The sequence below is a fragment of the Peromyscus leucopus genome, chromosome 17 (assembly GCF_004664715.2).
Source record: "Peromyscus leucopus breed LL Stock chromosome 17, UCI_PerLeu_2.1, whole genome shotgun sequence".
In the NCBI taxonomy this organism is placed as follows: Eukaryota; Metazoa; Chordata; class Mammalia; order Rodentia; family Cricetidae; genus Peromyscus; species Peromyscus leucopus.
The window spans coordinates 44,844,878-44,872,036 of record NC_051077.1 but is presented as its reverse complement, the minus strand read 5'-3'; the positions used below and the strand labels follow the sequence as shown (position 1 = coordinate 44,872,036).

General features: G+C 41.3%; 1 protein-coding gene across 4 annotated transcripts in view; it reads left to right on the top strand.

The window, feature by feature from the left end:
• The window catches only part of Palld (palladin, cytoskeletal associated protein), a 413,286-nt gene that overhangs the window by 7,129 nt on the left and 378,998 nt on the right, over positions 1 to 27,159 (top strand). For all 4 annotated transcript variants that reach the window (XM_028881038.2, XM_028881037.2, XM_028881040.2 and 1 more), the window contains exon 2: positions 12,415 to 13,421. In XM_028881038.2, coding sequence (XP_028736871.1) covers positions 12,493 to 13,421 — 929 coding nt within the window. In that variant the 5' untranslated portion in view covers positions 12,415 to 12,492. The remainder of the gene's footprint in view (positions 1 to 12,414; positions 13,422 to 27,159) is intronic.

The window sequence follows — 27,159 nt, the reverse complement described above, 5'->3', positions numbered from 1 at the left end:
AAATAGAAATAATAACAGAAAACTTCCCAAACTGGAGAAAGACACATACACACAGGAAGGTCAGAGGTCACAGGTCAAATGTATCTCAATGAGGTCTACCCCAAGACATCTTATATTGAAGGTCTCTTAACCTAAAGGTCTCAAGGGAAAAAGACTGGTAAAACACTCAAGGCAGTGAGAGAAGAGAAACAGGTAATTATGTAGGCATGTCGCTGTTTACCTGACAGCCAATTTCCCAACAAAAATAGTCTCCAAGTCTTCTAAGAAAGTAGCATGAGATTTTTTTACAGTACTGAAGAAAAAGCTATCAACAAAAAATTCAGTGCTCAGCAAAACTATCCCTTAGGAATAGCAAAGACATTTCCAGATAAAGAAAATATAATAAATGCAAATATTTCCAACATATATATCTATAAGGCATATTAAAAAAGAACTTTAAACTGGAGGAAGGACGTGCTAATGGCTAAGAAGAGGGCATAGAAAATTCACTGAGAGAGTAACTATAAAAATTCAGAATATGCTAATATTTATTTATTTATTCATTTATTTTTTAGTTTTTTGAGACAGAGTTTCTCTGTGTAGCTTTGTGCCTTTCCTGGATCTCGCTCTGTAGACCAGGCTGGCCTCGAACTCACAGAGATCCGCCTGCCTCTGTCTCCCAAGTGCTGGGATTAAAGACGTGTGCCGCTGCTGCTGCTGCCGCCGCCGCCGCCGCCGCCGCCGCCGCCACCGCCACCACCACCACCCCAAATATGCTAACATTTAAATGAGATGCATAAGCCATCCCTAGTACGGAGCCTAAAAATACAACTAAAACAATAACTATGTTAATACGTGATAGGCAACCTAGACATGTAAAATGGGGACTAAGCAGGATGGATGAGTCACTAAAGTGCTCACCTCAGAAGGGTGAGGATGGGAGTAAATGCAAATAATCCCCATGTAAAACAGTAGGCCCATGGCATACACTTGGAATTTCTGTAGGCAGAGTTCCCTGTCCCTACCGCCTGCTTTCAAATAACCACTCAGAGTCTTAACATTAATTGTAAATGCTAGGCTGATAGCTCAGGCTTGTTACTTACTAACTCTTACATTTAAATTAACCGATGTTTCTTATCTATGCTTTGCCACGTTGCTTGGTACTTTTTCCCAGTATGTCTTGTCCACCTTGTTTCTCTCTCCTGACTCCACCCTTCCTCCTCCCAGCATTCTCTCTGTGTCAGGCTGTCTCATCCACTCTCTTCCTGCCCAGCTATCATCCAATTAGCTTTTTACTAACAATGAGCGCAACATTTTCACAGTGTACAGGATTATTCCACAGCAAATCTCAGTGAAGGGGAGTTAGAAGGTAGAGACAGATGGACCACTGGAAGCTTGGGGGGCAACTAGCTGGTATATGTGGTAAGTTTCCAAGCCAGTGAGAGACCTGTTTTAAAGGGAAGAAAGACATGATCTCCATACACACACTATACATGTGCTTACTAACAACCCCAACATACGGGGAAAAAAATGCAAAATAAGACACTAAAATTCAAAATGTGGGAGAAATTAACTAAGATCATATAATCACATTCTATTAGTTTATTGCCTCTTGTTCTTTGTTTCTGTCTGTATCTCAATAATCATGTTAGGTTGTTATTATTATTTAAAAATAGACTTCTAGGAACAAAATACTTTTGTGTGTATTTGGGGTGGTATGCTCACATGTGTGGGGGAGCACAAGTGAATCCTGGTGTGTACTCATGTTCATTGTGTGTGTGTGTGTGTGTGTGTGTGTGTGTGTGTGTGTTCTGAAGCTGATGAGGAGAGTCTTCCTCCATCATTGATTGAGATTGGGGTGTCTTAATTGAACCCAGATCTCATTGATTAGCTAATATAGCAAACTAACTTGCTTCAGAGATTCCCCTACCTCTGGTTCTTGAGTGCTGGCTTATAGGTGACAGCTACAGACCTCCCCAGGACACCTTTACGTGGGTCCTGGGAATCTAAACTCCTGTCCTAACATTTACACAGCAATGTAATTGCTTTATTCACCGAGCCATCCCCTCAGTCCCAGAAAGGTGTATTTGATAAGCCTTGTGGTAATGACAAAGTAGAAATCTATATGAGAAAAAAAATCTAGGAATCAAAGCATACTACCACAGTAACTAACATGAGTACCAAGTAAGACTATAAAAGAGGGAGAAAGAAACTACAGCAGTATTAATAAACAGGTTTAGTCTGGTTAAAACATTAATTGATGTATGAATATGTCAAATATTACTTGGTATCCTTTAAATGGACATTTTTGTTTTGTTTTTTTTTTTCAAGATAAAAGTTTTCTGTGTAGCCCTGGCTGTCCTGGAACTCTCTCTGTACACCAGGCTGGCCTTAAACAGAAAGATCCACCTGCCTCTTCCTGCCAAGTGCTGGAATTAAAGGCATGGACCACCACCACCTGGCTAAATGGACATTTTTAATGTCTGTATATGACACTTGAAATGAATTTTTAGGGTGAGTGGATGGCTCAGGGGATCTTTGCATTAGGACGATTAGGAGCACCTTTTCATTCTGAAACGCTCACTCAAACAAAACCCTTGATGCCTCAGCTTGGCTGTAACTGAAAAGCTTGCTCCTTTTTTTTTGCTTTTCTCAGGTAAAGTTTCCTGCCCTTTTGGGCTCTCTGTAGCTCTTTACCCACACTCTCCCAAGCGTTTCCCTCAGGATACTCTGACCCATTGTCTTTTACTAGCTTGAAGAGACAGAACTTAGAAGAGGTTTTTAGGAACTTGTCCCTGCCTCCTGCATTGCAGGGAGGATTTTTAAAGCTTGAAAGAGAACTTAGGTTTTGCTGTCTTAAGAGGTTTGTTGTTTTCCCTTAGAGCTAATACTAATATCTTCAGGTGATTCTAATTTTTGTCCTTCTGAGAGAGTTCTGAAAGGCTTTAGTTTTTAAGTTTAAGAGCTTTTGAGAAAGATTAAGGCTTTTTAGAGAGATTTTTCCCCCCAAATTTTCCAAGAAAAGTTTTTAAAGAGAAAGATTTTTTTCCCCCAGGAGAAAGACCAACTTTTCCCAAAACTTCCCAACTTTAAACTTTGACCTCTTACACCCCCATTTTTGCCTCAGGGAGAAATTACTTTCTCCTGCCACTTGGACTTAGCATTTCAGCTGTCCCCAGGTCAAAAGCTTCCATAGGAAACTTTTTCTTCCCCATAAGCTCAAAAAAGAGCTTTTTTTACTACCTGTAAAGCCCAAAGAAAGATTTTCCTCCCCCAGTTTGCGTTTATGGCTTCCAAAGTGAGAAAATTGAAGAGTTTTTCTGTCTGGTTGCCTTACTTTTTCCTACACAATCTTACACTTCTAAGTTTTTCCTAAGCTATATTACTACCCTATATCTTATACTTATTTTTCACAGATAGAAATTGAGAAAGGGATAGAAGATAGAAAATTTTGACAGAAGAGAATTTCGCTGCAGCATCGGACATCCTTCCAGTCCGCTTTCCTTTTCTCTTGAGGATAAAACCCCTGCCTCCCAGAAAAAATATATTTTTTCCATAACACCGGCATGCCTTTCCACTGGCAGGGCTGACAGCACTTTCACCAAAAACTCTGTAATAAAACTATTATTTTCCTTTATCTTTAGTCCCTATTACTTTGTCTTTATTCCCCCCATTTTCCCCCCTTTTTTCTTTAGTCCCTGTTCAGGTGCCGTTCTGTGGGGTGTTTACCCACCACCCCCACAGTTTCCCAGGGTTTTCTTGAGTGTGAGCAGCAGGAAATATTAGAAGGATTTATTGCGGAGAATATCGCGGAGATAAACAGATAGAAAATAAAGGATAGCCTCGAGAGGGCCTGGAACCTATTCCAATCGGCCCTGACTGTCTCTGCCCAGGGTTTTTATAGAGATGCCAAGGGGTGGAGCAAAAGACCTCCTCCCCCAGCACAGCCAAGTGCAGACCATCTCAGACACCTGCACTCAGGCCGGTGGTCCTGATCATCCTCTATTTGGACCTGCTGGGTAAAGCCATGAGGAACCCGAGAACGGGCTCCCACAGACCATGGAGCAGCCATTTCCCCTATGGGGAAAAACCTAGAACTGCATACATCCCTGAAAAAACCAGAGAAGGATCATAGCTTAGGGGAGTTTAGGGGGAGATGGCAGTTAAGCTAAACTGAAGAGTAATGAAAAGAAGAAAGGCATTTCCAGGCAACTCAAACTCCCGAAAAGGAAGTAGTTGGGACCAGAGAAAGTCAAAAGCTACAAAGGACCCCCCTGTTCCCCAAGACATCTGTGCTGCTCACTGAAAAAGCAGAAAGTGACTGCTTCTTTTTGCCATTTCTCTCCTTTCCTCTTTATTGAGCAAAAGCAATGTAAGAGGATCTTCTCAGTTTGACTCGCAGTCTGCATCTCTCACCACAGCCCAGAATTAGGAAGAGCATCGCTTAGCATCCAACATGAAGTCTCTGGGAAATTAATGGAGATGTTTGCAGTCATGTATATCACTCCTTTTGAAGATAGACTTTATTTTGGGGCGTTGAATGACACAAAAGGTCTCTGAAGCACAATTTTCCAGTGAGCCCGGGCCAGTAGAAACCTCTCTTGGTCACCCACACTGAGTGAGCATTTTCCTAGACCATGTACATACTCCAGCAGCAGTAACTGCACTGAAAATGAAATTCGAAGCAGGTGTGCAATCATGTTATTATTTCACTTTTCACTGTGCAAGCAGTTTTTAAATGGCGCCTAATCCGGACAACTGGATCCCATCAGGCGAAGCCTCTTTAAAACAAAAACATGAGTTAGTAAGCAGGTGAGATAATATGTGCCCGCAGCAAACACTCCCGGCTTAACAATAAGAATCTACTGCTTTACATCATTCAGTTGGCTTTAAGCTTCCTTATATAATGCTTTCCCTGAAGCTCTAAAACACATTACAGTATGCTCATCTTATACCAAATTATAAGGGAGTTAGTGTTGGATGGAGCTTGTTTTATTAATATGATACATGGCTTAGTAATCTTGCCTGTAGCACTACAATGTAATCATGCTTAAGTACGTGATTAGCACTGGGCTCTGGACTCACTGGACATGAGTCTTGGTTCTCTTCCGAAGGGGTGGATGTTGAGACAGAGAGTCTCATTGTGGATCCCTGGCTAGCCTGGAGGTGGGGGGGGGGGGGTGGTCTGAGTGTTGGCTATCCTGTGCAGATCTGCCTGCTTTTTTTCTTTCAAGCCTTGTGCTTACTGTGAGAATCACAAGTAAAATAGTCTACACACCGATTCTTGGTGCAATGCCTGTTTCCAGGTGATCGAGACACCATTAGCCATGACCATTGTTATTAGTAAGGTCACCATTGAGATCGCCCAGCGATGCAGAAATGGATGATATCTACATGTGCAAACTGGAGGTGGGGGGTGGTAGAAATGGAGGGCAAGGGACGGGGGATGAGAGCTTAGGGGAGCAGGAGGTTTGAGCTGGAATGGGAACAGAGTGGGAGAGCAAGGAAAGAGATATCATGATAAATGAAGGCACCATTGGAATAGGGAGAAGTAGAGTGCTAGGGAGGTTCCCAGGAATCCACAAGGATGACTCCACCATAGACTACTGGCAATAGTCAAGAGGTTGCCTGAGCTGACCTACTCTGGTGATCAGATGGCTGAATACCCTAACTGTCATCATAGAACCCTCATCCAGTGACTGATGGAAGCAGATGCAGAGATCCACTGCTGGGTCCCAGGTGGAGCTGCAGGAGTCCAATCGATGAGAGAGAGAGGAGGGATGCTATGAGCAAGAGATATCGAGATCATGATTGGAAAAAAATATAGAGACAGCTAGCCAAACTTGTGGAAACACATGAACTGTGGACCAATAGCTGAGGAGCCCCCATTGGTACTTAACTACTCACTCTGGATAATCGAGACAGGTGTTTAGCTTGAATTGTTTAGGGGTTCCCCGGGCAATGGGATTGAGATCAGTCCCTGGTGCATGAGCCAGCTTTTTGGAACCCAGTGCCTATGGTGAGACACTTTGTGCAGCCTTGGTGAAGGGGCGAGGGATTTCGACTTGCCTCAGTTGAATGTACCAGGCTCTGCTGACTCTCCATGGGAGACCTTGCCTTGGAGGATGTGGGAATGGGGGGTGGGAGGAGGGAGGACAGGGGAATCTGTGGTTGGTATGTAAAATGAATAGAAAATCTCTTAATAAAAAAAAAGTAAGGTCACCATTGAATATTACTAGTCTTTATGTATGAATTCACTATGTAGCTAATGTTCTTAGCAGTAGGTGGCCAATTTTTAAAAAATAAAAATCTAGATAAACTTCTAACTTTTGTGGAATATACAGACATATGTGTGTATGTATATATATATATATATATACATATACATATACATATATATATACTACTGTTTCAACTACTCAGCACTGACATTACCCAAAAAAGGCTGTCTGTGACATAGTCCTAGACTACCTCAGCAAAGTCAGTAAATTTAAGTGTTCTTAGCAAGAAGGAAAGAAAATTGAACTCCACAAAATAAGTCTACTGTAATGATTGACCACTGTAGGAATTCCACCATGTACATCCCCATCAAATCTCAAAATTCCACACTTTAAACACAGGCTATTGTAACTGTCACATCATATACCTTATTTTTATTTATTTAAAAGGAAATAACACTATTATTTTAAAAATTGAAACCAGGATTCAATTTGACAGGCTCTCTCTCTGTCTCTGTCTCTCTCTCTCTGTCTCTCTCTCTCTCTCTCTGTCTCTCTCTCTCTCTATCTCTCTCTCTCTCTCTCTCTAAGGTATGGAACAGCATTGCTCTGCCCATACCTCCTCCTGAGCATCTCCCTTTATTGTTCTCACTGAACATGTATTTTATTCCACCTTAATCTAAAAATCAAACTTCTACCTATGAATCCCAATGGAGCATTAATTTCTCGGGGACTGTGCCCACTCTCCTTCCAAGTCACCTGAATGTCAAGACCTGGATTTTCTGTCCCTACACCTGTCTCTGGACTGCTGAACTCTGCTAAAGAGAATTTCCTGGTCACTCCAATGAATGTCACCATAAATACATCACATCTAACTTCACTTAAGGCTTCACCTCTGCTGGTAAATTATCCTCACAGACCTCTTTCTTTCCTGACCAGTATTTCAAGCAGCTCCTGTCCTTGTAAATTCTCAACTGCACAGCAATTTCAAGCTAGGCCCCCCCCTTTATTTTTTAAGTTACAGATTTATACAGATATTCATCTTCTCTCTTTCTCTCTCTCCTCCCCTCCCCTCCTCTCTCTTCTCCTCTCCTCTCTTCTCCTCTCCTCTCCTCTCTTCTCCTCTCCTCTTCTCCTCTCCTCTCCTCTCCTCTCCTCTTGTCTTCTCTACTCCTTAGATGCTGCATATCCCCTTTGTATTATATCATCTCAAATCTTTGGACACAATAACTATAAGTCCTTCCCACTTCTTAACACACGTGCTTCCTGTCCTCCTCTGGGCTCACCAATTCCGTTAACATTTAAACATATTCAATGCTATATACTAAAAGCAGCAACAACAACAAAAAAACACCCCTAAATAAATAAATAAATAAATAAATAAATAAATAAATAAATAAATAATAAATGAAAAACCCCTCCTCACTAGATTCTCCCCTGGGACCACTTTCTTCATGTCTTTTTTCTTCTCTATAAATCTCCAAGCCATTGGGTGCACTTACAGTCTGTACTTTCTATATTTTTCTAGCCGTCTGGTTTCAGTCTCTATTGCAGACACCGAAACTGCTCTTTCCAGCACAGTCGAGTGTTCCCAGGTACTGTACTCAAAAGAAGACAGCCACTGTCTTCTCCAAGAGATACCATCTTTTCCGTTTTCTGGGATTCCTTGTTCTCCCGTTCTGCTTTCTGCCATCACTTCCTGAGATTAAAGGCTCTTGTTACCATGCCTAGCTGTTTACAGTGTGGTTTTGAATTCACAGAGATCCAGTGGATTAAAGGCGTGCGTGCCACCATTTTCTGGCCTCTATATCTAGTGGCTGTTCTGTTCTCTGACCCCAGATAAGTTTATTAGGGTGCACAATATTTTAGGAGAACACAATATACCACACTTGGATTTTTGTCTTGGTTTGTTCTAGGTGTGGTAGACAATCTCTTCTAGTCCCAAGCTCAATATTTTAAATAAAATCGTTTTTGCCACAGACCATAACCATATTGACTTCTCTTCCAAGGAAAAAGAAAATATCAAAGATACAAAAATATAATCTATTTTGCCTTTGTACATGCCTTAGTTACTGTTCTGTGGCTATGATCAAATACCATGACCAAATGAACTTGGAGAGGAAAGTATTTATTCCTCTTACACTTTCAGGTATAAGTCAACACAGAAATTCAAACAGGGCAAGAACCTAGAGGAAGGAGCTGATGCAGAGCCCATGGAGGGGTGCTGCTTACTGGCTTGCTCCTCATAGCTTCCTCAGCCTGCTTGTTTATAGAACCCAGGACCAATAATGGTCTGAATCCACCCACATCAATCGCAATTAAGAAAACGCTCTACAGGCTTGCCTACAGCTAGATCTTGTGGAGACATTGTCTCAATTGAGGCTCCCTCCTGTCTTATAATTCTAACTACATGTATCAAGATGACACAAAACTAGCCAGCACAGTGCCCAAGCATACTTTTAGCCCAAGATTTTCTCCCTTCCAATCTTCTTGAATCTTCTAGGTTCGCATTGTTTGATATTGCTCCTCCTGAAAGTAAGAGCTGAGTGTGCCCAAATGTTATCAACAGTACTCGATGGTCATACTCAGGAGCTTTGTGCTGAACAAACCAACCTGCCTTCTCAGGACAGATGATAAATGACTCTTAAATAATCAGGTGTTTGTGGGGTTCTCTTTCAATAAAACACTGGGTGGGCTCTGCTGCTAGCCATTTGTTTCCTCGGGGATCTATGCCTTGCATTATCTTTAGGCAAGCTTATAAATCTTTACATTTACATTGTAGAAATCTGTTGGCAATGCAAATCATACTTGTTCACAGATATACAAATTATTTTTATAGTGAAAATATACTGACATGTTTTCTGCATGATTCCAAACATGTATTTTATTGTTCTACAGCTATTAACCAGTTGCAAGTCCACCAACAAATTTAAGCATTCATAATCACTTGCATATGTGTCTAGTCTTCAGCGCCTTCTTTGAAGTGGTTGTAAACTCTTAATGGTTTCAGCATTCATTAGCTAAATAAAATCTTACATGCATACTTGTTTTATGCTTGATTATTTTGCTGTGATTCTGTCATCTCAAAATTATTGTTTAACTGCCTGCTGCTCATAAACCAAATTTATTTACATATTCCAAGTGGACCGAGCATAAACTTTCTCCATGAAGAGAACAATTAAGAAGGTTCCATCCTGTAGCACAGACAAGACACAGGAACTAGAGCAGTGGTTCTCAACCTTCCTAATGCTGAGAACCTTTAACACAGCTCCTCATGTTTGTTGCTACCTCATAACTGCAATTTTGCTACTGTTTTGAATTGTAATATAAGTATTTGAAATGCAGGATATCTTGTATGCAACCACCAAAGGAGTCCTGACCCACAGTTCAAGAACCACTGAACTAGAATAACGTGGCATTGGTAAAATGGGTACAATGATAAGAAGAGGACTTGCTCAATTTTAGGATTTGCTCAGTTATCAAAGTTAGATAACCTCAAAAATTCTAGGGTCTCAAACCACTTCTGAAGACCTGGAAATTCTCTGGAGAGTAGCGGATGCTTACTTTTCCTAGAAGGGTCAAAGAAATTGGAGTTTGTTGTCAATGGAGGATGGCAACACCAGAAATAGATGCACTTGGTGGGGAAGATGTGATGGCAGGTAGCAACATTCCTTCTACCCAGAATCTCTTTATATTTGAGCCATCAGTTAGAAGCTACTGCCCTCTGTTAGGTCTTCTTCAGTCAGTTAATCTTCTCAGTAAACACCTACAGACAGGCTCAGAGGTGTGTGTCCTGGGCAAGTCCCAATTCTATCAAGTTGACCATGATGATTAATCATCAGGATGTCCTTTGAGATCAGATTTCCTTAGAGGGAAAAGTGCTTCAAGCATATTGGCCCAATTCCCACCTCATTAGACACATTTCTGGGGGATATCCCTCCAGGTTACTACAGGCAAACCTTACAACGTTGAAGTTCACCATGTAGCTTCCTTTGGTGACTTCTAAACTCAATTGTGAAGGAAAGATTACTTTGGGGACATTCCAGCCTTCCCTCTTAGGATCCTATAAGCAACATGTACAAAAAAAAAATAAAAAATAAAAAATAAATCACAGAGTGACAGGAGACCCATTGCTTCAGAATGAGCAAAAGGAGAATTTAAACTGATGTCCCAGATACTGAGGTACCCTTTGTGGTATTCTGATGATATTCCGAGAATAATGTCTTATATGGCCTTTAAGACTAGGCTACACTCCCCCGCCCCCTGCATTACTCCTAGGCACCTTTCAACTTTCTTTTGAAGCGCCATCAAATTTTTCTATTAACTTCATGTCACTGGTTTAATGACTTCATATTTTCCACTTTATTACCCCATGTGACATTTTAATTCTGGAATGGAATGACTATGTCACGATTCTGGGTCAAGAGGCAGTCAGCAAACATCACCCTCTGGAGTTAATCCACCCTACTGGTATTTTATATACAAGACTGAAAACTGATTTTTTTTTCCACTGAAAAACAAAAACCCTTAGGGGCGCAATAGATGGCTCAGTAGTTAAGAGTCTTTGCCTATCTTTCAGAAGACTCTAGTTGGACACCAATGTAGGGTGGTTCACAACTCCAATAACTCTAGCTCTAAAGAATCTGACACCCTATTCTAGCCAATCAGGGCACTGAGCACCTGCACACACACACACACACACACACACACACACACACACACACACACTAGATAGATAGATAGATAGATAGATAGATAGATAGATAGATAGATAGATAGATAGATAGATAGATAGATAGATAAGATAAATCCTAAAGCCAGACATTACATGTATCTATAATCCCAACTCCTTCAGTAGTCTAAGGCTGGATTACATAGTTGGACAAGTCTCCAAATAAAAAATAAACAAAAAGTATTAGTTATAACTTTTTAAAAATTAACATTTAAGTATTAGTATCCACAAATAAGGTCTGTGGGCATGGTCATGCTTGTCCATTTTTGTATCATCTGTGGCTGGTTTCATGCTAACATGCCAGTTAGTATATACCAGGGTGCTACAGTCACGAAGTTTAAAACACAATCCATTCATTCAGCCAGTCCCTTGAGAGGACAGTTTGAGAATACTGAGTAGGGAGCACACGCACACTCTCAGCACCTGGAAGTCAGTGAGTGTTGCTGTCTGTTAGAATAACGTTGGATGAACAAATATAAGCGAAGATAACTGCACACAAAGAAAGGGTGAGACAATGTATTGAGACATAAATAAATACATCAGAAGTTATAAACACGCAAATATTTGATCTTTCCATTTATCCTTATTACATGAATGAAAACTGAAGTTGTTCAATTGTCCTTTGTAGAGTAGGTCCATATGAGCAAAGTCAGTGTGCTGATCACACTTGACGCAAACCAGAGTCCCCTGCGGAAGAGCAACCTGCAGGGAGAACGTGACTCCACCAGATTGGCCATGTCTGTGTTATTTTCTTGTTGTATGACTGGTGTGAAAAGGCTTGCTTAGCCCACTGTGGGTGGTGCTACAACTGGCCAGGTGGTCCTGAGTTGTGTAAGCCATGGAGGACAAGCCCGCAAGCAGCATTCCTTCATGGTCTCTGCTTCTGTTCCTGCCTCCAGGTCCCTTGGCTTCCCTCCATGATGGCTTTGAACTATAAGCCAAATAAACCTTTTCCTCCCCCATGGTGTTTCTGCTCACAGAGTGTTTATCTCAGCCACAGAAACCAAACTAGGGCAGTCAGCATCACTACTATTATCAAACACTTATCCGAAAGCACTGTTGAAATGAGACTGCTGATGAGGAATGTGATGAGTGAGGTGTATGTGTAAGCTGTGTGCCTGCTGAAGACCTCATAATTTGCGATACTTTGTGTTCACTTGCTGGGTATATGTTAACCTGAAATTACAAACCATGCCAGGCATTGTTAATCCACGCCCTTAGGTCTGAGACCTGGCAGGGAGAGAGGAAGATTGCCGGTTCGAGGCCAGGCTGAACTGCATAGCAAGATACTATCTCAAAAACCGAAAATAAGTACTTTATTAGTTGTAAACATATGAGAACTTGACCATCCTTCCAATTTACAGACTAAAGAAAATTGTTATATTGGTTCACCTCAGTGCTTCTTCCAACTGGTTGTTACTAGTGATATAAAACAAATCAGGGAGGGATTCTTAGCACTGATGGAGATTCTGTGTTGTCTTTCAGAAAGCAAGAACACAGGTTTCCTGTGTCTCCCTCCAGCCTTCCTACTACAAGCAACGAGCGTGTGGAGACCGCTCAAATATGTCAGAGACGTCCTCCCACGACTCCTTCTATGATTCCTTATCAGACATGCAGGAAGAGGGCAAAAGTGCTGACTTCTTCCCAGGGCTCTCCGCTTTTCTCAGTCAGGAAGAAATAAACAAAAGTCTTGACTTGGCCCGCAGAGCAATAGACAACTCTGAACCTGAAGATTTTGACTCGGAAAAGGAGATCTCGCAGATTTTCAGCCAATCTCCTGTAAGCCTCTGCGAAACTCCTTCCCACGAGGAGACCAAATCCAGCGAGCAGACTCCCAGGGAAGGACCTCAGCATAACAGGCCAGCACCTGTCCAGCCCCTGGCGGGAGAGCAAGCTGAAGGGATCACTTCCCCAGCTTCAAGAAGGAAACCTGGAGTATCACCCCTGCTGGCCAGCCCCAGCTACATCCGGAGCCTCCGCAAGGCTGAAAAACGAGGTGCAAAAATTCCCAACCCAAATGCAAAGCCCAAAGTTGCCCAGCAAAGCAAAGCCGGCCCCCAGAGCCAACTGTGCGACAAGGCGGCTAGCTTCATTGAGGAACTGACATCCATATTTAGAGAAGCAGCCAAGCCAAGAAACAGGAGTCCAAATGGTGAGTCCTCGTCACCAGACAGTGGGTATCTCTCTCCTAAAAATCAGCCATCAACTCTTATGAGTGCCTCTGCCAGCCAGAGCCCCACTGGAGACCAGCTAGACCAACAGGAGTTGGAAGTAGAGGTCAAGCTAGCCCAGGGCAGCCTCTGCTACCAGGCCCGTCAGAGTCCCGAAGAGGCCTTGCCACACACCCACGTCCCTCACCCAGAGCCGCAGAAAGCCCGCAACTTGTCCTCTGCACCTCGGTTCATCCAGAAGCTGAGGAGCCAAGAAGTCGCCGAAGGAAGCAGAGTTTATCTGGAGTGTCGAGTCACGGGAAACCCAACTCCCCGAGTCAGGTAAGAACTGTTTTAAATATAAAGGTCGAGTGATTTTGTTGACTTCCAGTGTTACTTCAAGGGAGAAGAGGAGCGAGTTCTTGCCTTGCTAGTGCTCTGGTTTCTGCAGTGGAATTTTCTCCACCACTTGCCAGACAAAAGCAAACCAAATAGCCAGCAACCGTGTGTCCCTCGTGGGACGTACTTTGCTGTTGCCAGGGGCCAATTTGTGTACTGCAAGGAAAGGCAATGAATGGGGTTAAGGAGGCAGTGAGAAATACTAGCAGGCTGTTGGAGAGGAGTCTGGATTTCACAGAACCTAGGGGGTGTAAAATGGGAAAGAATGGTTTTTGTTCATGAGTCACCGAAGAAGGTAAAAATTAATTCCAAGGCTAGAAGTTACCCAGAGGTGCAGAGATGAAAGTGTATGTAGACCAAGCAGAGATGAACCCATGTAGACATCAGTCCAAGGCATGGACTCAATTGCTGTGTTAACTAAGGACAAACACAACACTCACATCTCTGAAGCGATGCAACCAGAGTGGGCAGAATTTCTGTATGGAGGAACAATAAACCAAGTACAGAACACGGCTGAGCTTCGTTCTGGACACCAGAGCAGAGTCGAGCCAGAGATGACAGTGAGTTTGAGCGCAGACTGAGGGTCTAAAAAGCCTCACACCAGGTCGTTATCCTTTCTATAAACTCTTCCTTTTAAATTACAGGATGTATACCTTCTCCTGTGCAAAAAAAAAAAAAAGTTTAGGAAAGGAACCTTAGACCCATATTGCAGGGCTTACAATCAGAAGTCTTCCTTGGACTCCTTCTGTCCCTTAAATGAAGACACTTTGGGGACTCGATGTCTCCATCTGTGAGATGGAACGTATAATAAGAAGTCACATTCTATTTTATGATGGTTGAATTAAATCATATGCAAAAACAATAACCAATTACTGTGGCTTTGCACCTGCTGTTATGTGGCCTCTTTGTTATATCTCCTTTCTTAATAGCAAGTCAGGATTAGACTATGAAAATGAGCATTCGTTGACTTATTTGGATGTTTTCGCCTAACTATGTGAATGTGTAAAAGCAAATTCAAGTAATTTAATTCAGAAAAATAATGAAGTAGACAAGGGTGGCTACAAGTCAAAACAGACTTTATACTCTGGGTCTTTTGGTGTGTGCTCGTGCACACATCGCTGGCATTGGTTTCTTACTTCACACTCATTGCTCAGAACAAAGCATTGGTGTTATTTACCTGCCAATTTGGTGTCCATTTTTACTGTAATAGTTGATATTTTAAAGACACTGACAGCAGGGGGCAGTACAAACCTTCTTAATGTGTTTACTTGGTTGGCCTGTAGTCTGTGTGTATGTATTTTCCATAGCGGTTTGTTTCTTTCAGATTCTACTTCAGCTTTTGAAAAACCTAACAGTTTTAGGACCAAATAATCATTGAGAAATATATCCATATGTGGTTCAAAACAGTGTGACTGGTTTTGAAATGGAACATCAAAATCATGCCTGGGGTTCTTGGGATGAAGGCCTTTCTGGGTTTAGACATTAAGTTAGTTAGTAGAACAGTATCATTAGCGATTTTCTCAAGTCATCCCCCAGTGTACCAAAACCAATGAGCAATGTTCATTAGATGTGGCAAACTGTCTCTTTCTGCAGTCATTAAATCTTTGGTAAAATGTCACATTGCCCATTGTTCAGTTAGCTGATCATTTTGTATCCTTTAGAATTCTTTTTTGTTGTATTTTGCTTTCAGAAGAAGAGTATAAATGCATAATGAGGTAGGATGTTCTGTTTTAATTCCTGTTCTAGGGATTGTGATCATCTTGATCACGCATTTGGAAGCACACCAAACTCCCAGCTCATTAAACTTTATTGACCACATGAGACATATGATGATCTTGATGGAAAATCTTCTGTGAAGGCTATTTTGTGTAAGGAAGAAAACCTTTAATAAAAAAGTGCTCACACTGGGGCGTTGGAGCCTGGCTCAGCCTGTATCAGCCTGGGATACTGACCTGTATATTAGTAAGACCTAGTGGATTGGCAGGGCCTCATCTCAGGATCCAGAAGTAGCTGATTGTCTACTTGGGAATCAGAAGGGGGTGTCAAGGAATCTGAAGCAATCAATGGGCAAAATCCCAAAAGATACTGATTGCTGAATGCACAGGCACATTGTATGGAGTTGTTGGCAGCTATCCTGGGTGGGGACAGGGTGTAGCTGGGTGGCAGACCAGTGGAAAGAATGCACCGTTGGCCGATATGGCAGCAGGTGCCAGGATCCAGAGGTCAGGGCTAAAGCACAGTGAGAAACTTGAATTGTCAATAGTATGAGCAAGGGAACAGCAAGACACAAGAGGTGTGCAAGGAGTAGACATTCAGTCCTGATGAAATGAGGCAGAAATTTAGTTCTGCCTTTGTGCTGGGGTCAGAATAAGCAAACAGCTTGCTACAATGACGTAGCTAGACTACAGAGCTCCTAGCTAGAAATCTTTAAATAAGGCCTAAATAGAGACTGCTCAAAAACCCCTGGGCCAGATGTGGTAGTGCCAGCCTTTAATGCCAGCACTGGAAAGCAGAGGCAGGTAGATGTCTTTTGTGTTCAAAGCCAGGCTGGCCTAAAGAGTGAGTTTCAGGGATTTGGGGATTTAGCTCAGTGGTAGAGTGCTTACCTAGCAAACACAAGGCCCTGGGTTGGGTTCTCAGCTCTGAAAGAGAAGAAAAAAAAAAAAAAAAACAAACTAAGAGTGAGTTTCAGGCCAGTCAGGACTACATAGTGAAACTCCGTATTAAAATACAAAACAGAAGAAAAGTATGAGCATTATCAAACTAATAAATTAGGTAAAGCAGCCCCAGCTAAGAGTTGGAGTGAGGGGAATAATAATGAGAAGCCAGAATCAAGAGATTCCTACTAAAAACACAAACACCCTCCCACCTCTACAAATGTCACAAGGAAGACGTGAAAGTGGTATGCTTTCTTTCCTTTATTCTTACATATCTAGGAAGATCTCAGCAAGTAAAGGAAAGAGACGATATGTTTACATGGGATTTAAATGGCATGTAAATTGTTTGTTAGCAATTTTAATTTAAAATCTTTAAAGATTTCTTTTCATTTATTTATGTGTGTGTGCTTATGCCTCAGGGTATGGGTCTGTGTGAGTGTATGTGCACATGTGTGTGTGTGCGTGTGTGCGTGCGTGTGTGTGTGTGTGTGTGTGTGTGTGTGTGTGTGTGTGTGTCCCTAGAGGCCAAAAGAGGGCATTAAAGACTTCTGTCAGCCATCTGATGGGATCTGAATTCTGGTGCTCCTGAATGAGCAGCAAGCACTCTTAACCTCTGAGTGGTCTCTCCAGTCTCATACAAGTTGGACTGTTACATCATCAGTTTCTCTACTTACGTCCTGTCTTAATGGCCCCCTTTTTCAGCCTTCAGAGGAGCCTAGGAACAGAGCACCCAACACCAATTACCTTCCATCGTTCTCTGCTCTCAACTTTTGAGTGGCTAAGTAGTCCATGACACCAGGTTGTGGTACGTGCCTATTATCCCAACACTGGGAAGACAGAGGCAGAACACTCTGGAGTCTTAGGTCAGCCTGAGCTACATAGCAAAATCTAGTCTCAAAATGATTCTTAGTATTATAAAAGTGAGTCCTCCTCTTCTTCCTCATCCTCTTTCTTCTTTCTTCTTCCTCTTCTTCCTCCTCCTCTTCCCCTTCTCCCCCTTCTCCCCTTCTCCCCCTCCCCCCCCCCCCCCCTCCCCCTCCCCTCCTTCTTCTTCTTCTTCTTCTTCTTCTTCTTCTTCTTCTTCTTCTTCTTCTTCTTCTTCTTCTTCTTCTTCTTCAACAGAGCACCACTGTGTAGCCTTGGCTGGCCTGGAACTAGGACTATGTAGGACCAGGCTAGCCTCAGACTCACAGAGATCTGCCTTCTTCTGCTCCTGTAGTTCTCGGATTAAAGGTGTGTGCTACCATGCCTGGCCCACTTTCTGCTTTTAAAATGATGTTTAATGACAATGTGTCTTTTAAACCACTTAATTTTAAGAGGCCTAAGATACAAAACTATATGATAATGAATCAAGTAATTAAAACTGGTTAATTAATCACAGGGCCTGGAATGTAAGCCAGGTGTTTTTATTCCTTATCCTATGGTCTGGGTCCATAAGAAGGCCTCACCACTGAATGGCTGCTTCAGGCTCACTGACAACCTCCAGAAGTAGAAATGAGGGGAACACCATGTCTAAAAATCGAGGCATGGAGGAAATCACATTCCCAATATTTTCAAAAAAAAATGCAAGTGTGATATTCCTAGAATATTTTCTACATAAAGAAAGCCACTGTTCTTCATGACTGTGCCTCCTTTTCTTTAATAAGTTAACAATCATTAGTCAACATAAACTTTAAAAGAGTGTGCATATTCTCCACTTAGTAGCTGTAAAAAAAGCTAAACCTTCTAGTTATGGAACATTGGCCTGTATACTTTCATGTTCAGATAACTGTAAGGTAAACGCATACATATATGAAAAGGGAAACTAGGGTTTCTATTGCTGTGAAGAGACACCATGATTATGGCAACTCTTACAAAGGAAAACATTTAATTGGGGTGGCTTACAGTTTCAAAGGTTTAGTCCATTATCATGATAGGACATGGCAGCATGCAGGCAGACATGGTGCTGGAAAGGAGCTGAGAGTTACGGAATCTGTGTCGGTGCTGGGTATAGTTTAAGCATAGAAGACCTCAAAGCCCGCCTCCATAGTGATATACTTTCTCCAATAAGGCCACACCTACTCAAACAAGGCCACATATCCTAATACTGGCAATCCCTATGAGCTTATGGGGGCCAATTACATTCAAACTACCACAAACATTTACCTACTGCAGTAAAAAGCGATCCAGCACATGCTTTAATATTCCAGATGTACTTCCTCATAACTGATGCCTATTAGATCATCCTTATTAGCCCTGTAAAGTTTTATTTAATATATACAATTATAATTAATTAAATTCTTTCTTTTTAAAATTAAAACTCATCACCTCCAGTTCCTCCAAGTAATTTACATGAATAAGACCTGGATCCTTATCAGAAGCCAAAGTAACAAAATTATTTACATGAAATCCATACAACAATGTCTGTGGCTATCCCCATTCCCTCAAGAACAATCACAAATATATACCATGGATCTTTAGCTTAGTAAGTTATCTGTATGGGGAACTGGCCCATTTGTGGACTGTGATGGTTTGGAAAAATATAGCAATAACACCATGAGCCAGTAGGTTATAAATGTGAATATGCAGATAAGGGCAGCAATACACCACCAGATTACCAAAATGAAAATAATTGACAATTATGTCTGTTGTTACTACAATATGAAACATAGTTACAAATAATTTGGAGCACAATTTTGAGATAACCAGTGAGTTTAAGTTGTACATACATAAAACCTCTCTATAACATCTCTGTAGATATTTAACCATATCAAATGTAAAATGTCAAAACTTTCTTTCTGGAAGTTTAAGAAAACAAGATTGCAGTCACCCTTGGCTTCTCTTGTTCTCACACCCCATCTCCAGTCCACCCAACAAACCAGTTGCTTCTCCCCTTCAAATCTCCAAATCTAATTCTTCATTCCATCACTTCTAGTGTTCCCTAGGCCAAGCCTTCATCCCTTCTCCCAGATACTTGCACTGCCCTCTAATAGACTTCTTGGGTCTACATGTATTTATCAGTCTAAACAATGCCCACCATAGTTCTTTTTAATGAAATTGTCATCGCAACATTGCATACAGTGACTTCTTATCTCACAAGGAATAAAATACACTCTCCTGGCAGGTACTAATAAGGCATCTTCTCTTTTATTCATCCCCTACTCCTTGTCATTTGAATCTTCAGGCACCAAGGCGCAATGGCCAGGTTTGAGCTTCTGAGACCTCGAAGCTCACTTCACAGTGACACATCTCCTCCAACCAAGCCACGCCCACTCCAAGAGGCCATACCTACTTATAGTGCCACTCCCTATGGAACTATGGGAACCATTTTCATTCAGATCACCACAGAAGTACACACTGGCTCAGTTAGCCAAGTACTTGATTACCATGTACAAAGCCCAGGGTTTGATCCCCAGAACTGGAAGAGAAATAAAAACACGGCAAAGAACTATAATCCAGACACTCAGGCAGTGGAAGCAGGAGGCTTATAAACTCAAAGTCATCTTGGCTACAGAAGGAGATTGAGGTCAGCCTGGGCCACATGAGTACACACACTTTGCATGAACAAATGTTTTCCTTAAAGTTACTGTTTAAGACACGGTTTTAGCCAGGCAATGGTGGCGCATGCCTTTAATCCCAGCACTTGGGAGGCAGAGGCAGGTGGATCTTTGTGAGTTTGAGGCCAGCCTGGTCTACTGAGTGAGATCCAGGAAAGGTGCAAAGCTACACAGAGAAACCCTGTCTGGAAAAACAAAATAAAACGAAAAAGACACCGACTTAGACCTGCTGAAGTTGTAAGAACACAGAGTAGCACACAAGCATGTTGAATGCTACCTTAAATGCTTCATGACAGAGACAAAGAAACAAGAGGCTCCAGTTGTGTCTACAATATTTTGTATCTAAAAATGAGCGAGTTGCTATTTTTAATGCATAATATTGAAAACCTTTATTTTCCTTTACTATCCGTACTATGTACACACTAATACTGTGCATGATTTAGTCCAGAAAAACTACCCAGAAGAGCCAGGTGCATATAGCTCATTGATAAAGCATCTGCCCAGCACACTCAAGGCCCTGGGTTCAATCTGAACACCAGAAGAAAACCCGTCATGAAAATGTTTTGGTGTCTAGCAACATGAATTGGAAAGGTTGGATCATAGCCATTTTCCATTATAAGTTATTTGTTAACCAATTTTCTGGGTTGCATTTGTCCTATTTGTGGACTTTTAAGACCATATTTTGTTTTGATTTTTGTCATGTTCCATTAAAATATTATGTATTCAGTCTCATGCCAAAGACCTTTTATGGTATAGTCTACACATGTTATTGGCTACAGAAGATTCAAAGAGAAAGTCAACCTTAAGACACACACACACACACACACACACACACACTCTTCATGTACCTTTACACAACTAACCAAATTAAATCTACAGTCTACTAAGACTTGACCATCACCATCCCCTGTAGTAGGAATCTTAAAGAGTCTTATTAATAAAAACAAACCTGGGGCAGGTATTGGGGTGAACACTGGAAGATCAGAGAATCAGAACAAGCCACAGCTTCCTCACCTCGACAGTTCCTCAGCTGATCCTGTTTCCTCAGACTGGAAGCTTCTGTGTCCTCATCCCAATGGCTCTCAGCTGAACTGCTGCTCAAAAGCCTGGAGCTTAACCAGCTAAAAGCTACTAGTTCCTGGTCCTCATGCCTTATATATCTTTCTGCCTTCTACCATCACTCCCTGGGATTAAGGGTTAACTCCCTGGGATTAAAGGCATGTGTCACCATGCCTGGCTGTTTCCAATGTGGCCTTGAACTCACAGAGATCCCAGATGGATTTCTGCCTCTGGAATGCTAGGATTAAATGTATGTGCTACCACTGCCTATCCTCTATGTTTAATATTGTGGCTGTTCTGTCTCTGACCCCAGATAAGTTTATTAGGGTGCACAATATTTCAGGGAACACAATACCACCTCATTTCCCCTTTTTTGTCTAAAATTTAAAAAAGCTTATAACTAATACAAGAAAAACTCTCCAATAAGTATATACTTACACACACACACACACACACACACACACACACACACACACACACATGCATATCCTTATATATATAAATGTTCGGTTGATAGCTCAGGCTTTTTACTAACTAGTTCTTACATTTAAATTAACCCATTTTTGTTTTTTGAGATGGTTTCTCTGCATAGTTTTGGTGCCTTTCCTGGAACTCACTCTGTAGACCAGGCTGGCCTGGAACTCACAGAGATCCGCCTGCCTCTGCTTCCAAGTGCTGGAATTAAAGGCTTGTGCCACCAATACCCGGCTTCTGCTATGGCTTGCTATTAGCTCTGACCCGCAGGCAACTTTATTTATTAACATATAAATAAAATCACATTTCAGTACAATTAAAATATCACCATAATTTCCATTCATCCCATTATTTGGATTAGAGCAAGCATAAAGTAGGGCAGAATCCATCAGAAACAAAAACCAACATTGTGTCTCCTCCTCTACCCAGTTAAACCTAAGTTTCTTACTCTTTTGTCATTATTTTGGATCTTTTTTTCCTTCTCCGTATCTCCTCATTGATTGAAAATAATAAGGCCTTTCTGTTTTGCAGAGGTCAATAAATGTTCCCCAAAGCATCAAGTTACTGTCGAACTAGAAACCAAAAGATGTAAGCCACAGAGCAGTGCCTTTCAAATGCAGAAATTGAGGCTTCTCTCTGCTTTCTCTACACACAGTTTCTGTGCCCAAGAAATTAAAGATGCATGATCTGCCTGATGCTTTGCCCTATCTCCTATCCATCTGTTCTTTCTCAACCCACGTCTGTCTAACACCTGCCCACTTGGAATTCTCTCTTTAAAACATTGGCTATTATCTCTCTGGTAGTTTAAACAGAGGGTCGTCATTGATGAGACTGTTGAATCTTTTGTTTTAGACCTTAAGAAAATGGAATGGCTTGGTACTGCTGACCCAGGAGATATTGCCCCCGTTTGCTGGAATTGCTGTTGCTGCCTCACCTCCTTTCCTGGGTCTCCCTTCCCTCTGCTTGGGTAGCACCAGGGTGTGTGACAAACACATTCATGATGTCCATGACAAGCCGCTCGGGCTGCTAATTTCAGTAAATCAAGAAGCAAGCTTCAGGGCTGGCAAAACGGGTCAGCAGGCAAAGGCATTTAATGTCAGGATTGATGAGATCTAAAGTCATTCCGAGGACCCAAAGGGTAGAAGGAGAGAACCAATGCCTAAAGTTTGCCCAATGACCACCACATGCACACTGTGGCACATTTGCAGATGTGCAGAAATGCATACCCAAATCTACATACTACACTAGATAGATGATAATGATGATGGATGGATGGACAGACAGATAGATAGAGATAAATGAGAGATCAATGATAGATGATGATGATGATTGATAGATAGATAGATAGATAGATAGATAGATAGATAGATAGATGGATGGATTATAGATAGGTGATACATGATAGATAGTTGTAAAAAAATTAAATAAATAAAAGAGCAAGTCTATGTTCAAGAAGAATAAGAAATAGTCAAGAATTTTGTTGGCGAGACCTGTCATCAGTGTCAGTCATATACAGCAGGGGCCAAATTGAACAGTCTCGTCAGTTTATCTGTCAGTGGCCAAGTTTTCATAGTTAACAAGAAAGCTAGTAAACAAACACTTGAGTAAATTTACCTAAGAAATAAAGGCATTCATAGATAATTCCTTTAGAATTAAAAGTGGACTTGCAAAAAAAAAAAAAAAAAACGGGTCAGAAAGGCCCAGTAGCTGTAGTTGGCTGTAGATTCTAAAGCAAGAGAAATCCTGCTGCACAGTGTATCAGACAGGTCACTTGGTAAGCTGAAGGTTTCATGCCTCTGTGGCCTTCCTAGTAAAATAGAAATAGTGAACTGTGTTGGGCCTGTAGTCATACATTAACATATTAGCATCTCACTTATGAAGTTTTTTTTTTTTTTATGGTTTCTTTGAACCGACGAGACAACTCAGTGGTTAAGAGTACTTGCTATATAATCATGAGGACCAGAGTTTGGGTTCCAGCACCCACCTAACAGGCCAGGAGTCCTACCAACACCGGTAAGTCTGGTTCTGATAGATTCAACACTGTCTTCTGGCCTCTGCCACACACACAATTAATTTATTAATTACATCTTTTAAAAATGCTTACCTTTATTGCTGTTGATTTGGTATAAGCTTACCCATATTCTATCTGCTCAAAAAATCATTGAACTTGTTTCCTTTAAAATCTTTGCACTTTAATTTCCTTTTTTTTTACTGCCATTCACAACGATATGGAGCTAATGGAAAGAGGACACTTAAACATTACAAGACAAACAAATAGCTTGTAAGAAATACAATTGCATGCTGAAAGGCATTTCTGCACCTGTTTTCACAGAGTCCTAAGTGTGAGTGTCAGGGTCAGGATCCACAATGCTTCCCTGGAGTCATGTTCCCTGGTCTCTTTGGATTGCTACTTTCTAGCAACCTTTACCTTCCTTGGCCTTCCCTCTCTTTAATGGCCATTGTAGATGGGAATCAAGTTAAGGAAGAGTGATTTCTTCCAGTCACCCCTCCCCCATGCTCCTAATGGTCTCCCCACCCTCTCCCTAACCTCAGTGCTGTGAAGGTCAGCCATGTATTGTGCCTTACTGTCAACTTGGAAAGCTTTCCAAACCCAGGCCTCTTGACTATTGTATTGTTGGGGCTGCTTAAATTGTATCTCCGCTTCCTCAGCTTGTTTCATAGGTACATGTTAAATATTTGCTAATGTCAATTGAAGGTAGTTTCCCAACACTTTGGCCACTCCTTGTTTTTGTATTCCAATAATTTCAGCAGGAAGAAAACTCTGAAAGTAATGTGAGTAACAAATACAGGCTTTTCCCCAGCTAGATGGATTGGCTTTGATTTTGTATACTCGCTAAGTATTATACCATACTGCAGAGTTCTCAAAAGGAAAAGAATGAGCCTTTGGATACTTACTGGCATGAAATTGTTGTTTTACAAGAAGCTGACTGTGAAGTTGCAGATGCCTTCACAGCCAGAGCTGCTCAAGCTTTCAGATCTTTCTGTGGAGCTGATTTAATTTCTTCATGACCTGCTTCTTCATTTGCCCAGGGCAATACCTCACTACAGAGCAGAGTGTGCAGGGATAATTACAGCAATTACAAGCTCTCTGTAAACACTGCATTCTTTCGGCTGTGAGGAGTTACATTCTAAATGTAACTGTGGCAAATAGACTTATGTCTGAAGCCCAGTGTAGCATACTGGGTAGAGCAAGATGCAAAACCTATTCTCCTTGGTGTGCTCAAGTGATGTGTAGCCGTGGAAATACTTTTGTTCCTGCTTAATTTTAGTTCTTTGGGCCACAAATTAGTAATATATTTAATAATCTGCTGGAAGAAGAGTGAGCTACTAGCCACCTGAACACTGATAGAGAAATATAATTGCAAGTCTTCCCTGGCAGAAAAGCGACTAAAGACCAGTGGGAACTCACTTTGTTCCCTTGTTCATGAGTCCCAACAAGGGAAGGCTGGCTCCACATAGTGGCGTGTGGTCACAGCAACCGTTTCCTCTGGTTCTGTTGTCTTCAGCCACAAAACATAAACTAGGAAATGAGGGTTTTTTCCCCCTAAGGGGAAAGATAGCATTTAACCTTGTCTGTTAGAATTGGAGACATGTTTCTAATGAGAGGAAATGAAGTTTGGGGAAAGGGTCCCTCAGTAATAGAGGAGAATCTTCCAAAAAGAATGTGGAGGGGTGAAGGAGAGAAAACAGAAAAAAAAAACACTAATAAAAAGAAAACATGTTGGAAGAGAATAGAGTCTTCCTTTAATAGAGTCTTCCTTTAATAAGAGAATAGAGTCTTTCCTTTGAAGAAAGTTCTTCAAAATCATTTTGCCAGAATAGAGGTAATCTCAGTCCATGTGTCTCCACAGAGAAGGTTCCAATTGTTCTTCGGAGGAAAGGACAATAGATGTGTAGCTGAGGAAGTCTCTGGAGATGAAGCAGAAACTACTTCTGAGTCAGTCTTGATCTCTGACCAAACAGATCAAGATGACCAGTTCTCCACATGATATTATGAATTTGATTATGATGAAGGGACCAGTAAAGGCCACTCAGCTTTCTAGAAGGATAATTATATGAAGGTATTAGTCAAAAATAAGATTCATTCAAGGTAAGGTTTTACCTAGATACAATCACTCCCATCAAGGGGCTTTGTCATTCCCTAGGGAACACGCCAGGACTGTGACCAGTGGAAGCACGGGACACCATTCCAACTCTATTAGACACCACAGTGAAGTCATATGGAGGATTATACATACATAAACTGATAGAAAATTCTTCTTAGACATTGACTGTCATCATCTTAAAGTCACAACTTATAATGACGCCTTACATTTTTTCTTACGGACCTACTGTAGTTAAATCCTCATGAGAGTTGTACTCTATCTCCCAGCAATCTAAATGGATACAATAATATTAATAGGCAACATTGTTTGAATACTTGCAGATGCCAGAGTATTGTTTAAGTCTTCATATTCACCAGTCCACTGATTTCTAGAAAGTAGAAACCACCAAGTTACAGACTCTGAGATGTGTATTTTGCTACAGTTAACCTGTGTATAGTCAAAATGCATGTTAAAGAAGAAGACTTCTGTAAACACTATCAAATAACCATCAGGATGTGGCTTCTATGGCTTATGCACAGACAAGTTTGTTCAGAACTGTGTTTGATCACTTTAGCTACTTGCCTGCTTGATGCTTATGTGGTTTAGATCTTGAGTACCACCCTGATGCTCACTAAACAAAGGCTTGTTTGTCAATCTCTCGTGTTATTGTTGACACAGTGGAACCTTTAGGAGATGGATCCCAGTGGGAAGAAGTTAGATCATTGGATGTGCTCCTGAAAAGTCTCTCTCTGCTTCCTACTCACCATGAGTTGAACAGTTTTCTCTATTTATTGCCTCTATAATTTTTGGGAGATTCGCTACAGATCCAGAGTAACTAGGGACTGAAATTTCTGGAACTGTGGGCCCAAATATGTTCTCCCTCCTTTAAAGTTCATTTACCTCAAGGAATTTGTCACAACAAATGAAACCTGACTAATACAGTACCACATATTGCTTTTTTCTTCTTTCTTGATGGTTTACAAAAGAACCATCTTACAGTGGTTATAGCATGTTAGATTTAGCAAGTGACAAATTTGCTATCTCTATGTTAAAGATAAATAAGACAGGAATAGTTTAGGAAAATTGCCCAATTACCCAGTATTGATAGTTAGAATCCACACCACATAAGCTTTCTCCAGATTTCCTACTTTTTATAGCTGCCCAACACTGCCAAATAAAACAGAGTAGAGGGTACAGTGCTGGTACCCTGAAAGAGTTTGGGTAAGCCCCAGTTCACATTTGAAATATCTCATATAGGAGCTATTATTTCTCAAAAAAAAATGCTTATGAATGGCTTCCTTCCATTACCCCAGACAACATCAAGAAAACACAGACAAGAAAGGCACCATGATCAATGATTTCACGGTCCTCGTGAGAAAATGTTAGACTGCGTGCATTCCCGGTGGAATGTTAGTAGTGTTGACATGAGGGGAAATCAACAGCATCTTCCCTGGTAGAACAAGCACCGTGGATCCAGCTTGGGAAAGCAGGCAACAGAGCTGTGTGTCAGGTCTCTTTCTCTCGTAAACAGAGCAGTAATGCCAAGAAGAACAGAATAAATATGATTTGTAATCCAGCATGGTACTGCTTAACTCGTATATTGCATTGCCAGCATTTTAATTAGGAATGCATTAGCATATGTTGGCCAGAATCCTGCTACGTGGAATTATTCTATGTGCCAAGGATAAGGACAAATCATTGCTGCCTGGAATAGAGTGTGGAAGGACCCCAGCAACAAGGACAGCATTTAGTTCAATGATTGTTGATAGACTTTTGTTACAAAAGACCATTGTGAAATCCAGCACAAGATGCTCATTTTTATGGAACAAATCATTGTAACCTTGAACAG